Source organism: Pollicipes pollicipes, unplaced genomic scaffold, assembly GCF_011947565.3.
Source record: "Pollicipes pollicipes isolate AB1234 unplaced genomic scaffold, Ppol_2.1 Scaffold_4881;HRSCAF=5763_pilon_pilon_pilon, whole genome shotgun sequence".
Taxonomy (NCBI): Eukaryota; Metazoa; Arthropoda; class Thecostraca; order Pollicipedomorpha; family Pollicipedidae; genus Pollicipes; species Pollicipes pollicipes.
This window is the reverse complement of record NW_023596576.1, coordinates 11,848,821-11,864,687: the sequence shown is the minus strand read 5'-3', so window position 1 is coordinate 11,864,687 and position 15,867 is coordinate 11,848,821. Positions and strand designations below refer to the sequence as shown.

Sequence of the window (15,867 nt, the reverse complement as noted above, 5' to 3'; positions counted from 1 at the left end):
TACTTTCAATCAGAGCCAACTTGCCGCGACACGTAGTTCGTGCGTAGCACAACATACGTTCAGTTATGTCGCTCAAAAGTCGTTCTTTGCATGATGCATGAATGTTGTCTTGGAATGCGTTGAATCATCAGGCCGTCTTGTGTTTCATCGAACCACGGTTGGCTCCACACACATTTACGAGGAACGGTTTTCGGTCGCCTCCCTCCCTCCCGGTTACCATGACTCCCAGTCCCGCCCGCGAACTGAGCCGCCGCGGCCCGCCCGTCTGGCCCCAGTGTCTCGTGACGGCTCCTGCTGAGCCGGGAGATGTACCGTCGGCGATGCCAAGCGAATTCCTACCCATTATCGGCGTCATTAGTGAGCTAAAGCGAGGAGCTGCTGAGGCGGGTGTGTGGGAGCCATAGTGATTCTTTACAGCCACCGCCTGTTTTCAGCGGCCTTCCAAATACGCCCGATGTGATTATGTGATGCGATGCAGTCCCTTTTGAAATGTGGACCACGTCTAGTCCTCAAGACGTCGCAGTCTTTCTGAGGCTACGGTTTTCCCATGTACACTGTTGTAATACCAGCGGAATTTTTGTTTCATGAGAGGGGTGCCATCAACGAAGCATGGTTTACACACTCAAGGACATTTGCTTAAGGTGCACGACTGCTTAGTCGTTAGTAGACCTTGTAAAGGCTGTGAAGTAACGCCTCAGTGGGTGGAACGACCTGACCACAAGATCCGGATCGCAAGATCGACCAGTATCGGCAAATTCGGGCAAAGGGTGCGAATCGCCGGGTATTTATATTCTGTTTGAGGCACAGGCGACCAATGCATCACACGCGCTGAGAGATAGAGGCCACTTGTGTTGAAGGACTGTGCCCATCAAATGAAGGCCAAAATTGGCAGTGATCTTGTCCTTAGTTTATAGTGTTTCCAATTGAGGGAGTAATACCTAGACTGAACAAAACTGCCTGTAGTGTGCCAAGCTTGCCCACTATGTGGTTTCAAAACTTGTTGAAGAGGCGTCATAACATACGATACAGGAGTTATTAACAGAATAGCAGGGATAGAACTAACTCACGGTTCGTGGCTGGGCCAGTATTCCATCATTCACCTGGGGATAACGTCGACAGTGTTATTCGATATCTGCTCCTCCTGCTTGCCACACATTTCCGCGGATGCGGCGGCACATTTAGCAGTCGGTAGTCGATATTTAACGACCCTGGCTGACGATCGATTAAACCAGATGTGTGACGAAATACTGCGGTTTCGCCTCTGTTCTTCATAACGGTTCTAACGGTGTCATTCGCCCTAAATAGTTGTGTTAAAGCCAGCCGTCCACGGCTTGTAAGGCTGCAACTAAATTTCAGTGAGAAACGCGTTTATAAATGTAAATGAGAGCAGCTAGCTTCACACGTGCATTGTTTGTTTCGCTGCGCGTTTTTACTCCAAGGCTGCACGAACCCACGCAGAACCTCTTTATCCATTGGAACGTTGCGCAAAATGCTTCTCCTTGGTCAACAAAAGCAGCCACGAGTCAGCGCGCACCTGTTGGTGTTTTGATGCCCAAGAACAACGATCTCTCCGCCGATCAATCATGTCGAAAAGCGTTTCTCCACACAAAACATAACTCGCGAGCGTCGCCGATGAAAAAGCCCCCGGAGACGGCGGCAAAAACTGGGGTCGCCACGCGCGCCCGGCGGCCGGGACCAGGCCGAGCGCGGCGCCGTGTCCGATGACTCACGCCGGCCCGACCGCCACTGGAGCATCGGCAGGAAGGTCAGGGGGCAGCGGCGCCACGTGACCGGCATCGAACCGGCCGCTCGGCGGCGGCCAGACTGGCCCCGTGATTCAGGTCGGGTGGGATGGAGTCACACGAGCAGTGCGACCCCGACCTCAAGTTCAACCGACACCGCACAGGGGAACAGCGGCGACGGCCGGCACGTGGGCAAGTCTTCGCACCGCGATTCAAAGTGGAGACGAATGTGTTTTTGTGTTTTAGTATCGCCCGTAAGGGTGTGGACTGGAACGTCTGACGGACAATCGCCTCTTCCCAGCAAATCCTTTTGAGTCCGAAGTGAGCAGGGCGATACCAACGAATGGAAGCCCTGTGAATTCGTGAATCACTTTGAATCGGCTCTATCGTGGGAGAGCAGAGGCCACTTGGAGCATCTTAAAGTTACGGCAAATCCAGACAGGCGTTTGTCACCGGCGTTTCGGACAAAGACAGCCTAAAAAAGAACGCACATTTTCGTTATATACATATACATATATATACATATATATATATATATATATATATATATATATAATGTAAGACGTTAACTGTTGAGAAATTCCACAGACCATCGCATGACAAAAACGCTCCTTCGGTAGATGGCCTTTTGCTTTGGAGAATGGTCACGGCATGGCATAGAAAGGCGTTACTAGGAATGATGACATAAAAAGAACTTCCGACAACAGACATTCACGTTGCACCGAATTTGCTGATCATTGATATCGTTGTGCAATATGTTTGCGCACATTTCGCTGGCTTCATAATAACCTCTCATTGGGCGGCTTAATACGGATGTTGAGCTACGGTACATAACTGACGTAGCAGCCTCTAATTTCGCCGTCTCAAATGGATGCCAGGGAGAAAGCTCAGCTGTACAAATCGCCTGCATTCCATCTCAACACGTCGTCACACTGTCGTGCCAGCTAGAAACTGGGCTCCTCCACACATGGTCGATCCGGAATCGGACATCTGCGCGCGAGCTTGCAGCGCTTCCGGGCCTGGACATCCGGGACCTTTGCCGAGTCTCGTCCCTGGCCGTGCCGTCAGCGAGAGGTCCCGACCCCGTCCTGGCTGACAGCCCGAGCCGTGACCTCAGGCGGTGCCAGTCGGGCGCCGGTACGCTCCAGGTCGTTGGCGCGGCTGGGCGGCCCGGCGCCGAACGAGCGGCCGGCCGACCCAGTTACCGACCGACCTTCAGCGTACGACGCTGACCGCCAAGGCTGCGGTGCGACACGCGTACTCCCGTATTCTGTATTCGGCGCGCGGCCGGCCTCGGCGGCGCCGCGCCGTTGTGTGAGGCGCGACGCCGGGGCCGCACCGGGCCGGGGGCGCAGGTCACTCGGGCCCCCGTGGCGCCGCCGGGCAGAGCTAGAGCGGCTGGCTGGCTGATCCGCTCTGCACCCTGATCTGGACAGGCTGACCTGGGCAGGCTGACCTAGACAGGCTGACCTGGACAGGCTGACCTCGGCAAGCTGACTGCGACAGGCTGACCTGAAGCAGACTGACCTGGACAGGCTGACCACGATAGGCTGACATGGTCAGGCTGACTACGACAGACTGACCTGGACAGGTTAACCTGGACAGGCTGACTACGACAGACTGACCTGGACAGGCTGACCTGGACAGGCTGACCTGGGCGTGCTGCCATCAGTGCGCCGGTGCGCCGTCCTGGTGCTGACCAGGCGGCGGTTACGGCCGGCCGCCAGCGGATGAGATGTGACCCATAGGTGGAGCAGCAGACAACGTGCTTTCCAGAAGACCTACCTCCGGGCGGCAGTCCCGTTGTGTCTATGACAGGCTGAATCGGGTCCAGTGTCTGGTGGGTAAGGTGGACGCTATATGCTTTTCTGTATTCTTACTTTTATTCCGCCTGGTTCCTCTTAGGAAAGATAAAGTGTTATATCTGGTGGCATTATAACCAATCAGAGCCGAGCTGGATTTAAACGGACCCTGTTTGATTTTTCGGGGAAAATAAGTTCACCCGTCCAGTGAACTGTACTGGATAGCGGCAGGCTGCCACTTGCGGAATATGGTACATTAGAGTCATCATTTTGTGAGAAATGACATAATTTCTATTCATTATTTGCCGTAACGGCACTTCCAGCGACTGGGTGCCAAGCATCTGCACGGCACACGCAGACGCCAGCGATACTCGTGACTCGCCGGATGGCGACTTCGAAATCTACAGAAAGCATGCCATGTGTAACCTTGTGAGTGACCCATGTAGCGATAGAAATAGCAAGAACAAGACGCAAGTTCGAAGGAAATGTTGGATACCATGCCCCTACCGATTGCTAAGGTGCATGTCCTTGCTGTTCTTCTGTACTGGCGATAGGAGGCGTTTCTCCGTCATTTTCCAGCGGCATTCGAACCTTATGACATTGGCCCACATTTGACGAAGGCGTTCCTTGAAGGAACGCATAGCCGGGGAGCATGCCCGTCCGAACAATACCGCGAAAAAGACCAGACAGAATCGAGTTCAGACCATTCACCATGTAGAAAGGAAGGTGAGCCGTGGATGAGGGGAGAGCACGGAAATGTCACATCGAACGAGACCTGTGCCAGTTACCCATGACCTCTGGATACAATGGGGGTGATTCCCATCAACTCAGCAGAATGGTGGCCACGTAGTTAATTCATTCACTGCCGCGGCCTTGACTGTGAATCATGGCCATCCATCGGCCCTCGCAGAGAATGAGGTCACCGCGGCTGCATCAGGGTTTCCGCTTCAGCGATCCCATTGCATGACAACGTGCAATGTTGCAGTCGAAAGTTGATGAGTTTCACGCTCTTGTTTTCCACTGTTCAAAACACAACGCTTCGGGTAACAGACGCCTGTTTGTTGCGCGGCGGAGGCACGTGAGTGGTCAAGGCCGTGGCGGATGTAAAACCAGCCCTTAGTCCTCGGCGTACTGCGGAGCTGAACCGTTGCGGGCTCCGACGTCGCCTAAAAATGAGCAACAGAGACACGGCAATGGCCCCATTCCGGTGCTGAAAAGCTTCCATCCATTATTTGTCTGGTGTACGGACAATGAGCATTTGTCGCGCGAATCCTACCATACACGTCCAGCAACGAAGCGAGTGACACACCGGTGGTGTGGGTTACGACTGCCATAGCAATGCTAAAACGGAGCAGTATCCCTTCAGTGACATCGAAAACCATCAGCAATCTCTAGCCAGTGGCCTAAAATTTTATCTGAGCCTTAAAAGCAGTGTTTCACATTTGTATGGGGCTTTGAACTGAAGTGGCCATCTTGTAGAGCACTCGATGCAATTCACAGCCCTGTCCTTCTTAAGACCTAAACCCGTCTAGTTTCTGAGCTACACGTCGGTGAAAATGTGCAGACCATTTCGTGCAAACTACTCCAAGATTACCCAGGCATCCCTGACAACACAATACCATTCAAATTATGACATTTCATTGGTCATGCGAAGATTAAGGCCAAGAAACAGAGATAAGGCAGTAGTAATAGCCTTATTCTTCGGAGAAAAACCAACAGATATAGATGCGTTGATATTTCGGCAGCGTAGTTTTATCGAAACAATAGAACAAACAATAGAAAAAACAAGCTATTGTCCAGTCGTTCAAATCTGGCGTTTGTGAGCACGATTTCCAGATATAACGGCCATCGGTTGGCTTACCATTAATGTTGTGCACGGTACGATGACGCAATCAAACAATGTCGTACTGACGAGCATCTTTAATAATTAGAGACATTAGGTCGTCAAAAGCAGTTTTTCCCTCAAAGTATGTAAATAGTTATTTGAGAGCTTTTTATAACTTAGGATGCTTGCCTCGATATCTTCAGATTGCCGTCAATTTCCCTTGATACCCGCATGACCCCAGCGTGCAAGCACAGGCCGAACACCCGCCACACAGCCGTCGTGACAAGCACGCCTCGCTGTTGCCTGTTGTCGGCGCCCGCCGCCTGCACACAGTCGTGACGTAACATAACGTGACACGGCCGGACGCGACGCTGGTGATTACAGAGCGGTGATGTCACGTGTGGGCCCGCGCAGGGGTCACAACAACGGCCCCCCGCCGAGGGTGGGGCCGGGACACCACGCACGGAGATCCATCCATCCATCTCTCTCTCTCTCTCTCTCTCTCTCCTCTCTCTCTCTCTCTTCTCTTCTTCTCTCTCCTTCTCTCTCTATCTCTCTCTATCTCTCCTCCTCTCTCTCTCTCTCTCTCCTCTCTCTCTCCTCTCTCTCTTCTCTCTCTCTCTCTCTCTCTCTCTCTCTCTCTCTCTCTCTATCTCCTCTCTCTCTCTCTCTCTCTCTCTCTCTCTCTCTCTCTCTCTCTCTCTCTCTCTCTCTCTCTCTCTCTCTCTCGCTTCAAGCTTTACAATTACCATGGAGTCAGTAAAACCAAGCTAGATACTCACTCGGTGCTAAGCCTGTTACCTTGTTTAAGCTTATTGTATTCATTGACATGCATGCAACCAAGACCACTGGTTTCAGAGAAAATGCTCGCCGGTTTTTCCCTAGGAATATGAGTATTTGGTAAGATTCAAGCACAGGCTTGCGGCATCATGTTTAAGACCTATCCATTATTTTCACCGATGTACCCGCAGGCAGGTAATGGCGATGATAGAACGTAGCAAATACCACTGTGCCTGATCCTGATATTAAGACCACCACTGATGGCTGTTCACTAGCCTGACATCTGAAGTGTGGCGGCCATGCGAGCGATGCAAATGGTGACACGCATCGGTGTTATCGGGGGGGGGGGGCATTCCTCTGCGCGTACTTGTAGAGCCATCCTATGTTTGGTGATGACACCATCGATGACACCGGCTGGATGCGGACGCACAGTACCTGCTGCGATGGTGGTGAAAGAACTGCCACTCACTGGACACACTTAGAGAAATCTCAAATCACACGGGAGAACAGGGACGCAGTTTCGCAAAATGAGTAAGACGGCTGAAACAGTACAAAAATTACCTAACCTGCCCCAAAATATGCCAACAAACAGGTAAAAATGGGGGGGGGGAGGGCTAAGGCCCTGCTCCCCCTACAACTGAATTGGGAGCCGCATTACTGCTGGAAAGCATGGCACGCGTCTTGGACCGGTCAGCTGCTGTTCTGCTGCTGTACCGATCAGTGTGTCAACAAATACCTATGCATGACTCCAGTACAATGCACAAGCTGGTATTTGTTCTTGCTTCGCTGAATGTTTTTAACGATGCAATACACGATAATGTTTGGAAAGCACTCCATAATATAATTGTGGTAACGGAGAGGACGCTTCAATGCCAAAGGCGTTCCTTCCGGTGCAGGCGCGTGCGGATGACCCGTGTAAGTGCAGCCCACAGCACCAGATGAATGTTCCACTCCGCTTCAGCTCTGACCCGCCGGCGATGACAAACAGGGAACGGTGAACGGAACGACCAGCGGAGCCTGACACTAGAGGGCAGGTAGGTGAGTTTTCGGTTTCGGGCCCGCTTCGTTCCGAGTTGTCTTCACTTGGCGAGAATCATCATACAGTAGTGCTAGGCCGGTCAAAATACCAGCACACGTCGAGTATAAGATGTTGCGGAAGAGATCTGCTATTTGTTCCATTCCTTCTAAGTTGGATGGAGTTTCAATAAAAATGAACTTTTGGAATGAAAACCAGAAGAAGTTGAAAGCTGAGCAAATGACGTGCTGCACAGGTGAAGAAATAGGTCATGTTCTTCTGCTTGTTTGTTTTTATTTCCACACTTTGAGGCTTCATTATATGCTTTAATTAACGTAAATTCAAACAAATTGTATGTTGGCAAACATTCAGGCATGCCCAAAGAGTTAGCGAAGACGGGCTACGTGGCAGGGATTACAAAGATAGCGGGTATAATCGGGAGCACCAACTACTGTACGCCTAGGACACACCACTCGGCTTCTGCTGAAATAGCCTCGAGGTTTGGCGGCGTTTGTCCACGGCGACGCCGTACCGTACCTCTGGATACCGATTCCCCAACAGAGTTGCAATGAGGCAAGAAGCAGCTCGTGGAGATGTCACATTCAATCACCATATTGTGTTTCCGTCCCGCAGGCTGACAGCGAGACATTACGTAAATGCCGTGTCCGCCTGCTCGGCCTGCTGGCCGGTGAAGCCAGCGAGCAGGGATGACCAGCGAGCGGTCTGGCCGGTGGAGCCAGCGAGCAGATATGACCAGTAGGCAGTCTGGCCGGTGCGCTGCCCGGCCGAGCGGCACGTCACTCACCTGAGCCGGCGACAGCGGCTCCGGCTCCTCTTCGTTCTCCTCGATCAGGTCTGCGAGATGGCCGGAGCCGCCCGAGCCGCCGCTGCCGACGCTGGCCAGGCTGTCTCGACGGCCGCTCTCCAGCGAGTCGAGCGAGCAGCGGCGAACGGCCGAGTCGCGCCGACTCGAGCCCGGCTCACGGAGGCTCACCGGCGTGGAGTCGCGCCGCGCACCAAACGAGCCCTTGCGCGCGGCCGCGCTGCTGTTGTGGATGGCCGCCGTGGAAATCCGGCCGGTGTTGAGTGAGGCCCGGCGGATCTCGTGCGGCCCGTGGCGCACGTCCTGGGAGGCCCGGCGCACGTCCTGCGAGGCCCGGCGCACGTCTTGTGAGGTTCGGCGCACGTCCTGAGAGGTCCGGCGCACGTCCACGGAGTTCTTGCGGCTTTGGGGGCACGATCCGTCGTGGATCTCCCTTTCCGGCGTTCTGCGGATGTTCGGATGCTGTTCGCGGATGTGGGTCTCCATGTTGGATATCTTGACGTCCCTGAAGAGGTCCTCGAGCCGGTCCATCACCTGTTTGTTCAGCTCGTCCGAGTCCGTCATGGTTGTCGCGTGCTTGTCGCGTGCGCTTCTGGGGTACGCTCACGCACCTGTCCGGCGGAGACCCGCCTGCCAAGCTTCGTCACGTGACGACAGGGACGAGCCGCCGCAGCAATCCGACACTCAGTCGGCCCGGTTGGCCGCTAGCCGCAGCTTCCTCGGTCCAGCGTGGCGCGCGGCACACAGCGCTCTGTCCCAGAGCCGGCGCGCTGTCGCTCTGCGGCCCCGCTCCGTCGACCCGGTAAAAAGAGCCGCTCCTCTCCGGGCGGAGGTCGGCCGCCGCCCCGCCGCAGGTGACGTCACCGCCGGTGTGACGTCACACGGCCCGCAGGGCGGACGCCGTCACACCCGCTGAGGCGGAGGTCCTGGATGGATCGGAGCAGGCTCGTTGGCCCAGAGCAAGTCAAGAGTTCGGCAGTGTCCGCCGAGTGTTAAGTGTGCCAACCCCAGCAGGGAACAACAGACCGTTAGCCCCATGAAGCATGCTCCTCGCTGCGCATGCCGACCGTAAAACAGAATAGGTCCACGACGATGGCAGCCGATGAAGGGGTCGTTTGACCCCCCGCGATCTCGTGTCACCGTGACCTGCGCGGCACCGCTTGGTCACGCTGACCCCCGACCTCTGACCTGGCACCGACAGAGGGCGGGGACAGAGACGGCCGGCCACAGAGGCAGCGTGACGGCTGAACACGGCACGGTTGAGGCAGACCCGTGTAGCAGAGAGTGAGACGCGGCGAGGCGATAAATCATATTTCCGCGGGGTGTCTGGCACCGTGTCTCAGAGAGCGGCGGGCGTCCGAACCATGGCGCCGGCTGCGAGCCGCGGACAAGCTTGACCAAATCGAGCCGTGCGGAATGTGGATAGCGCCGGCCCAAGACTCTGCCCGAGGCCAGGTTTGTCTGAGCCGGCCCAAACGTCAGCTCCGAGTGGGTCGATTCGGACGCGGGCGAGAGTGCGTGGTACAACTGGCGTCGCTTTCGGTACAAGGGAATTTTTCAAGACGTATGTACAAAACTGATGCTCTGCAGCTCTATTTATCGAGCATGCCTGTTTCTGGTTCTTATAAACAGCTTAGTTTTCATCACCGCTATGGTGGTAAAACATAAGCAGGACAGCACATCCATACGTGTAGCGAGCCTAAGAAGCTTCCCTCTGTCTTTCTGCATTGCTAAACACCCTCACTGGCGTGCGGGGTTCGCAGGTCTCAGTCAGTGTGCCCGTAAAACCGCCTGCCAACTTTAGTTCTCCGAGAACGAAGAATTTGGGCAGGCGTAATTCCAAAAAGCGTGTCTCCGACCCCGCGCAATGCCATGCAGGTGAAATATTCCTGGTTTGCACATTTTCCTGCGGTTCACAGGGTTACCTAACCTGGGATGCGTGGATGAGAGGCTTCTGCCACGCAGACCTGTGGCTTGATCCCCCGGGAAGTCGGAGTTCACTACGAAAGACTGAGATGTGCACCTTTCAAGCGCATTTGCAAAGTAGCATACATACATTGTGCAGAGGCGAACCCGGGTGAACAATAGACCATTAGCGTCAATTTTCCTGGGCAATTGGCCATTTGTTGGATGGATAACGTGCTTTGCTGAACATTCCTTGAGTGTTATATTTCATCACATTGCATATGGCAGACTCAGTCTAGCATGTGGAGGAAGCTGCCATACATTGTGCTACCTAAAAAGTGTGTGCTACTTATGTCACTGGCATGCCCAGAGAACAAATCATAATTACTTTCCTTGTGATAGCTCTCCTTATTGAAGATGGAGAAAGTAAAATCCTTGGTTAAGCTGGTAACAAACGTGTGCACGATGCTCAGATTTGACGCATGGTGTCTATTTATGTCCTAGAGCGGCGGAGACAGATTTTCCATCTTGATTGTACGAACTGAAATATACCTCACACCGCACAATGACCGCACTCAGCGCGGGTGGCCATGACAAGGGCAACCTGTGGCCACCTGTGATAAGCCCTTGTACTCTGAAAGCCTGAAACAATACGTGCATTGTACGAGTGCTAAGAACAGAAATCAACAGCGAAGTAATGCGCCAATGTACTTCACAGTTTAGATGACCTGAGCGCGTCTCTGCCCGAGATCTGTGAGCATACAACATTTTTGATGTAGTTGAGTGCATGGATGTATCTGCGATCTTAAGTTTACCACTGCAACGGAAGTATAGCCCAAAATCTTGCGTTTTTACCCTTGACACACGGAACGCTGCCTCCCAAAACAACGGCCTGTGCCCGGCCGATTTTTCCTGTTTTGACACAACGCATGTTTGACGATTCGATTCTGTCACGCAATGTCGAGACGCTACGACGACTGTTTCAGGAGCAGCAAACAACAAAATGCAGGCGTACTCACTGGAAAGGGTTAATCAGCCGCTTGCAAGAAATAGGGTTAATCAGGATTATATGATTTCTCTAAAAAAATATGTGGGCAGGAGTGGGCATCGTGTGAGGCAGTGATATGGGAGGAAAAATGGGCCGGCCTTAGTCTGAACGTAAATAACAGCAGATTTCGTGTCCGGAAAACATGTGGCACTAAGTGGATTCCAATGGACATCGTTTTGCTTTTATAGTAGTCCTTTGTCCAGTGATAGTCCTTTGTCTCGTTGAATGCTATAGCCCGAATACCGCTCTCCCAAAACTGTTTGACGACGGAAACTGTACTGTTAACTGATATGAGCTTCAAACTGATCTATCAAAATCGGTTGTGCAACTGGAGCACGTGCCCTTCGGTCTGAGTCAGGGCAATTAAAAATATGCCCTGGTTTTGATAATCAGTGTCGAAACCCCGCTGATGCACTTGCAGTTTCAGTCGGAATCAAGTACAACCCTGACAAGTACTGCCTCAGTATTCCACTTCCAAATAAGACAGCGGTAAAGTGGGATTAAACACAAAAAACGACAGCCGCATGTCTGGTCCTGTACGCATCTACAATGGTATTTATCTCTTATATCTTAGATGAAACTATCACCAGGGAGAAAAGTGCATACAGAAAAAAAATATTGCACAATTTCAAGAAATGCACTATTCAAGCCTAAAATTAGCCTATGTAACCTAGCTTAAAGGTGGGGTGGCTTACAAATGCATGCATATTCAAATTTTGACCTACAGAGGAAAGCAAAACGGTTTCACGCCCGTTTCCCGCCCGTTTTACCGCCTTTTCCGCTTCCGTTTGCGTGCGAACGCTTACAGGTTGTTCAGCAACTATTGGCATATAGTATATGTGGTATATATATAGTATAGTACATGACTTAGTAAGACACGCACCTGCGAAAGAAAGCTTGTGCTCCAACTACCAGGAGATCGTGTTCATTCTGCTTTCGTGAATTACTGTAGAACTAAGCGCACACACAAGCCTGTAGTTATCTAACAACTTAAACATCATGTTTATCATGTGTTCATAGTGTTCATCGCCATAAGTACACTGCTGAATGAATAATTCACCGCCTAGTTGAATATCTTGTTCATCCTGCTTGTGTCCAAACGACATAAACATTGTACTGAAATATTGTCAAAATATATCGTCGAAATAGCCACGCAGGCATAAGCTAACAGACTTACGCTTCTTTAGCCTTTGAATGTTTTCAGTTTTATCGCCTCAGGTAAATCAACCATTTTCCAGATCAGGTTATCAAACAGCCTGTTTTTGAACAGCACCTTCGCCAGCGCCAGTTTGCAGGCTGATGACAGTTGGCTTCCTTGTTTTTTGTGTTGTATCCAGGCAGATAGAAATGATTGAAACAATGACTGCAAAACACCCCAGACTTCAAGATATATATCAACCAAGTTTTGTTTCATGTGGACCTTTTTTACCTCAGCAAACCAGCAAAAAGTCGCGAAGTCCGTTATTAAATACTAATCCGCTGCAGCACAGAAGCACAACACAAATATTATTGCCAAGTGGCACACATACAAACAAGCCCGTCCGTAGCGCTCAACAGTAGCACTCAGCTGCAACCTTGGTACTTAGCTTAACATTTCTGGAATCATTATACCCTCTACAACAGCCACAGTATTCGTGACCCGACTCGTTTAACTTATCCATGCGGCATTAAAAACTTGGAATTTTAGAAATCATCAACAGCACGCGAACCATGCATGGCAAAAACTCGGATACTAACCCGGCATGACAGTAAAAAGCTAACTGCGGGCGGCACTGCGCAGCTGTGGGCGAGGTTAATGAGGTGAAGGGGCCAAGTGACGAAGCGTGTACCTGCATTCAGAGGCTGAAATTGCACATGCAATCAATCTCCCATCCCGCCGCCGCCGTGACGCAACGGCGAGCGGTGTGGTAAACAGCCGGCTCCATCGAGACCGCGTGGGAAGGTGCCGGCTGCGGCAGGATTTCAGCCGAACAACACGCCGCGACACCGCCGCCGACGCCGCCTTCCCACGTCCGCGGTCGGCACAGGTCCTGGCCTCAGCTGTGGGTGTGTCCCGACGGCCCGCCGCTGGTCGGGCGTGCGAGGTGGCTGGATGACAGGGCTGGGCTCCGGGGTGGTGACGCCCCTACTCAGCGAAAGCAGTGAGCGTCGGAGTGGTGGCGGCCACCGGCGAGGCTGCGCTTTGGCGATGTGTGTGCACGAAAATAAACGGAGATGATGATGGTGATGATGATGATGATGATGGTGGTGGTGTTGATGGTGATGACGACGACGACGATTGATGATGATGGTGATCACGACGATGATGGTGATGACCATGCTGGCAATGATTCAGCCCGTCAGTTTCATGATGAGCGGGATTAAGGGCTAATATTAGGTTGTATAATATGTGCGATCTACCTGCAAATCCGAGGCACATCATTGCGAAATAATTGGTAGCAGCTGATACCAATGAAAGGTGATACATGGACGCCTGCATGTGCATGCATGCGGAATCTTTTGACACGAGTTCGTTAAGTGGTCCCTGATAACGCCTCAAGCTTTTTGGTAATACCGTTCATCCCGTGGCACCTTGTACGGTCAGCGTACAATGCGATGACTACGGACTCTGCAGACAGCACCGCGGGCAATGTTCCTGACCCCGGGGGGCTCTAGAGGCTGTTAAAGAGCCTGAAGCCACGAGGCTGCAGCCGTGCGTCGCCCATTACGGTGCTATGACGACAAGCCTCTTGGGCGTGCCCGGAGACGCTGCAAGATCTACGAGAAGGCCAGGGGAAGTATACTCCAGACTTAACAGCAAATCCAGCAAGACCAGGGAAGACCTAGGTAGTGCTTATCTCCCGCTGGCCCCGCGGTTACGTCAGAACTTTGCAGCATTGTTTATGGCGTGTGACAAAGCGTTTGGCAAAACCAAAGACGCCTATGTAAAACAGAATACCAAGCCGCAAGTTTCCATGCGTTGATTCGATAAACAATGTTTGATGCAAACAGGGGACCGGAATTGCTTTATTTGGAAAGTTGGCCGAAACGGAAATAGAATCCCAGACGGTCATAAGGCCTAAATAACATTAAGACCTGATGCGATCGAAGTGCTTTTGTTGAGTCAGGGATCGCAAGTTGGCTAGAATTCCGAATGGTTGTAGAATCTGGGTAACCCAAGATGCACCGGGAACGGTCGTGCTGAGACGCCACGAGGTCATGTGAGGTCACGGAGACAGCTGCACATGCTGAAAGTGCTTCGGAGCTACCACTTGTTCAAACACCTTAATCGTTATGAGGCCTGCAAGTGACTCCATTGCGATCGGATTTGATCACACAATCTATTTCATTTTGGATTTCATCCTTTGCTCTTCACTGGATTCGGATTCCGCTGTACTGTCTACTCGGCTGAATCGGACTCGCAATGGATTCGAGCGGTTTGAAAAAAATCATGACTAGTTCTGCTTGGCTTTAAGAATGTTTCATCAAAGCAATGATTCAACCACCTTCCTGGATTTTTGCATGGTCCGCTAGACACTGCATAAGTGGTCTGCCACTCGACCAGCACGTGCATCCGGTCTGCCTATCCCCTGTTTTGCTTGATCCTGCATCCTTGCGACGGCCCGCTTGTCGAGGGCAGGCATGTGCGTCAGCCACGAGTAGGCCTAGAGTGACCCTGGAGAAGGACTTCGACCGGATGGCCAGCGCGCACCCCGCACAGGGTCCCTGCGCGGGCTAAGGCCTTAGCGGTTCTCTCTCCCCCCCCCCCCCCTAGGCGCATGTGGTCCTGCCCCAAACGTTATTTATTTTCCTTCAGCCCATAACCCTGAAATGACGATTTCTGGCCGAAAGGGCTCTAATTCAAACAACCAAACCAAACCAGCATGTGCTAAATAGCATAAAAAGAAGTAGTAGCTAAGTAGTAAAATATATCCACGTTGCATCCAATAAAACTGTAAAAGGTAACATGGATATTCTTTAAATACATACACCATTGATGGCAATATGGGGTGTCCGGGTAAGTGTTTGAGTTGTGAAAGCTCAGAAGTTATTAGTTTTGTCGGCAGTGACTTTGTCATAGTGCCTTGAACTTGAAGCAAATATGTTATCACTTATGCATGGGAACATAAAATTGTGAGTCGGCATTCGAAACAGCAATAGTTACTTTGTCCCATGATGCATGATACGTGATGCTACACGATATACACGACACATGCATGATAATACCTGATAAATTATACTTGATATACATGAGATACATGATAATAACTTCATGCTGCGCTATCAGTTACAGTCAGCTGAAAAGGTGCAATATCTGTTGAATCATATTTGTGAATATACGCACACAATTTGAAGATGCATTCAGACATGAGATGCATATGTATTTCTTCACTTCCTGCTCTTTTTTGAAAAGCACAAGCGCTATCCGGATTTCGAAACAGATCCATGAATCGAACAAATCCTGATGTAATGTCCAGATTCGGTTACAATTGATAACAGTTCTTTGGATCAGATTCAGCTTTGGTTCTTTTTGCTTTGGTTCAAATTTGGAATGATGCTACCCTAGTGCAACCTAGCATAAGTCCGAATTGGTCACAGGTTCTTTTATAATGGCTTTGCCTGACGAATGTCTCCTGCTGTCGCCCACATACGATCAGCCATGCTTCGTTATCTGCAAAGTTCGTGTTCAAAGCCAGCTGTTGAAAGACATCGTTCCGATGCAGAAGGAGAGATATCACGTGACATTTCTGGGTGGCATTCATGCACGGGTGGTTTTCATACGCAGCTCACCAGATACCCAAGCAGACGCAGACATGCCGGAAAAAACTTGTGCGATTGAAGCCGAATACAGCTTTAGAGCGCTCTTCACTGCTGCCACCTGCCAGGCGTCGGCAGTGTAGGTCGGCCACGGTTCGGCTTCACGAAATACTAAATAAAAACGTATTTA

The 15,867-nt window shown here is 51.5% G+C and overlaps 1 protein-coding gene across 1 annotated transcript in view; it reads right to left on the bottom strand.

Moving 5' to 3' along the window:
• Positions 1–8,754, bottom strand: part of LOC119099841 (WD repeat-containing protein 47) — a 28,495-nt gene extending 19,741 nt beyond the window's left edge. The window contains exon 1 of the mRNA XM_037222936.1: positions 7,970–8,754. Coding sequence (XP_037078831.1) covers positions 7,970–8,551 — 582 coding nt within the window. The 5' untranslated portion in view covers positions 8,552–8,754. The remainder of the gene's footprint in view (positions 1–7,969) is intronic.
• Between the last annotated feature and the right edge of the window lie 7,113 nt (positions 8,755–15,867).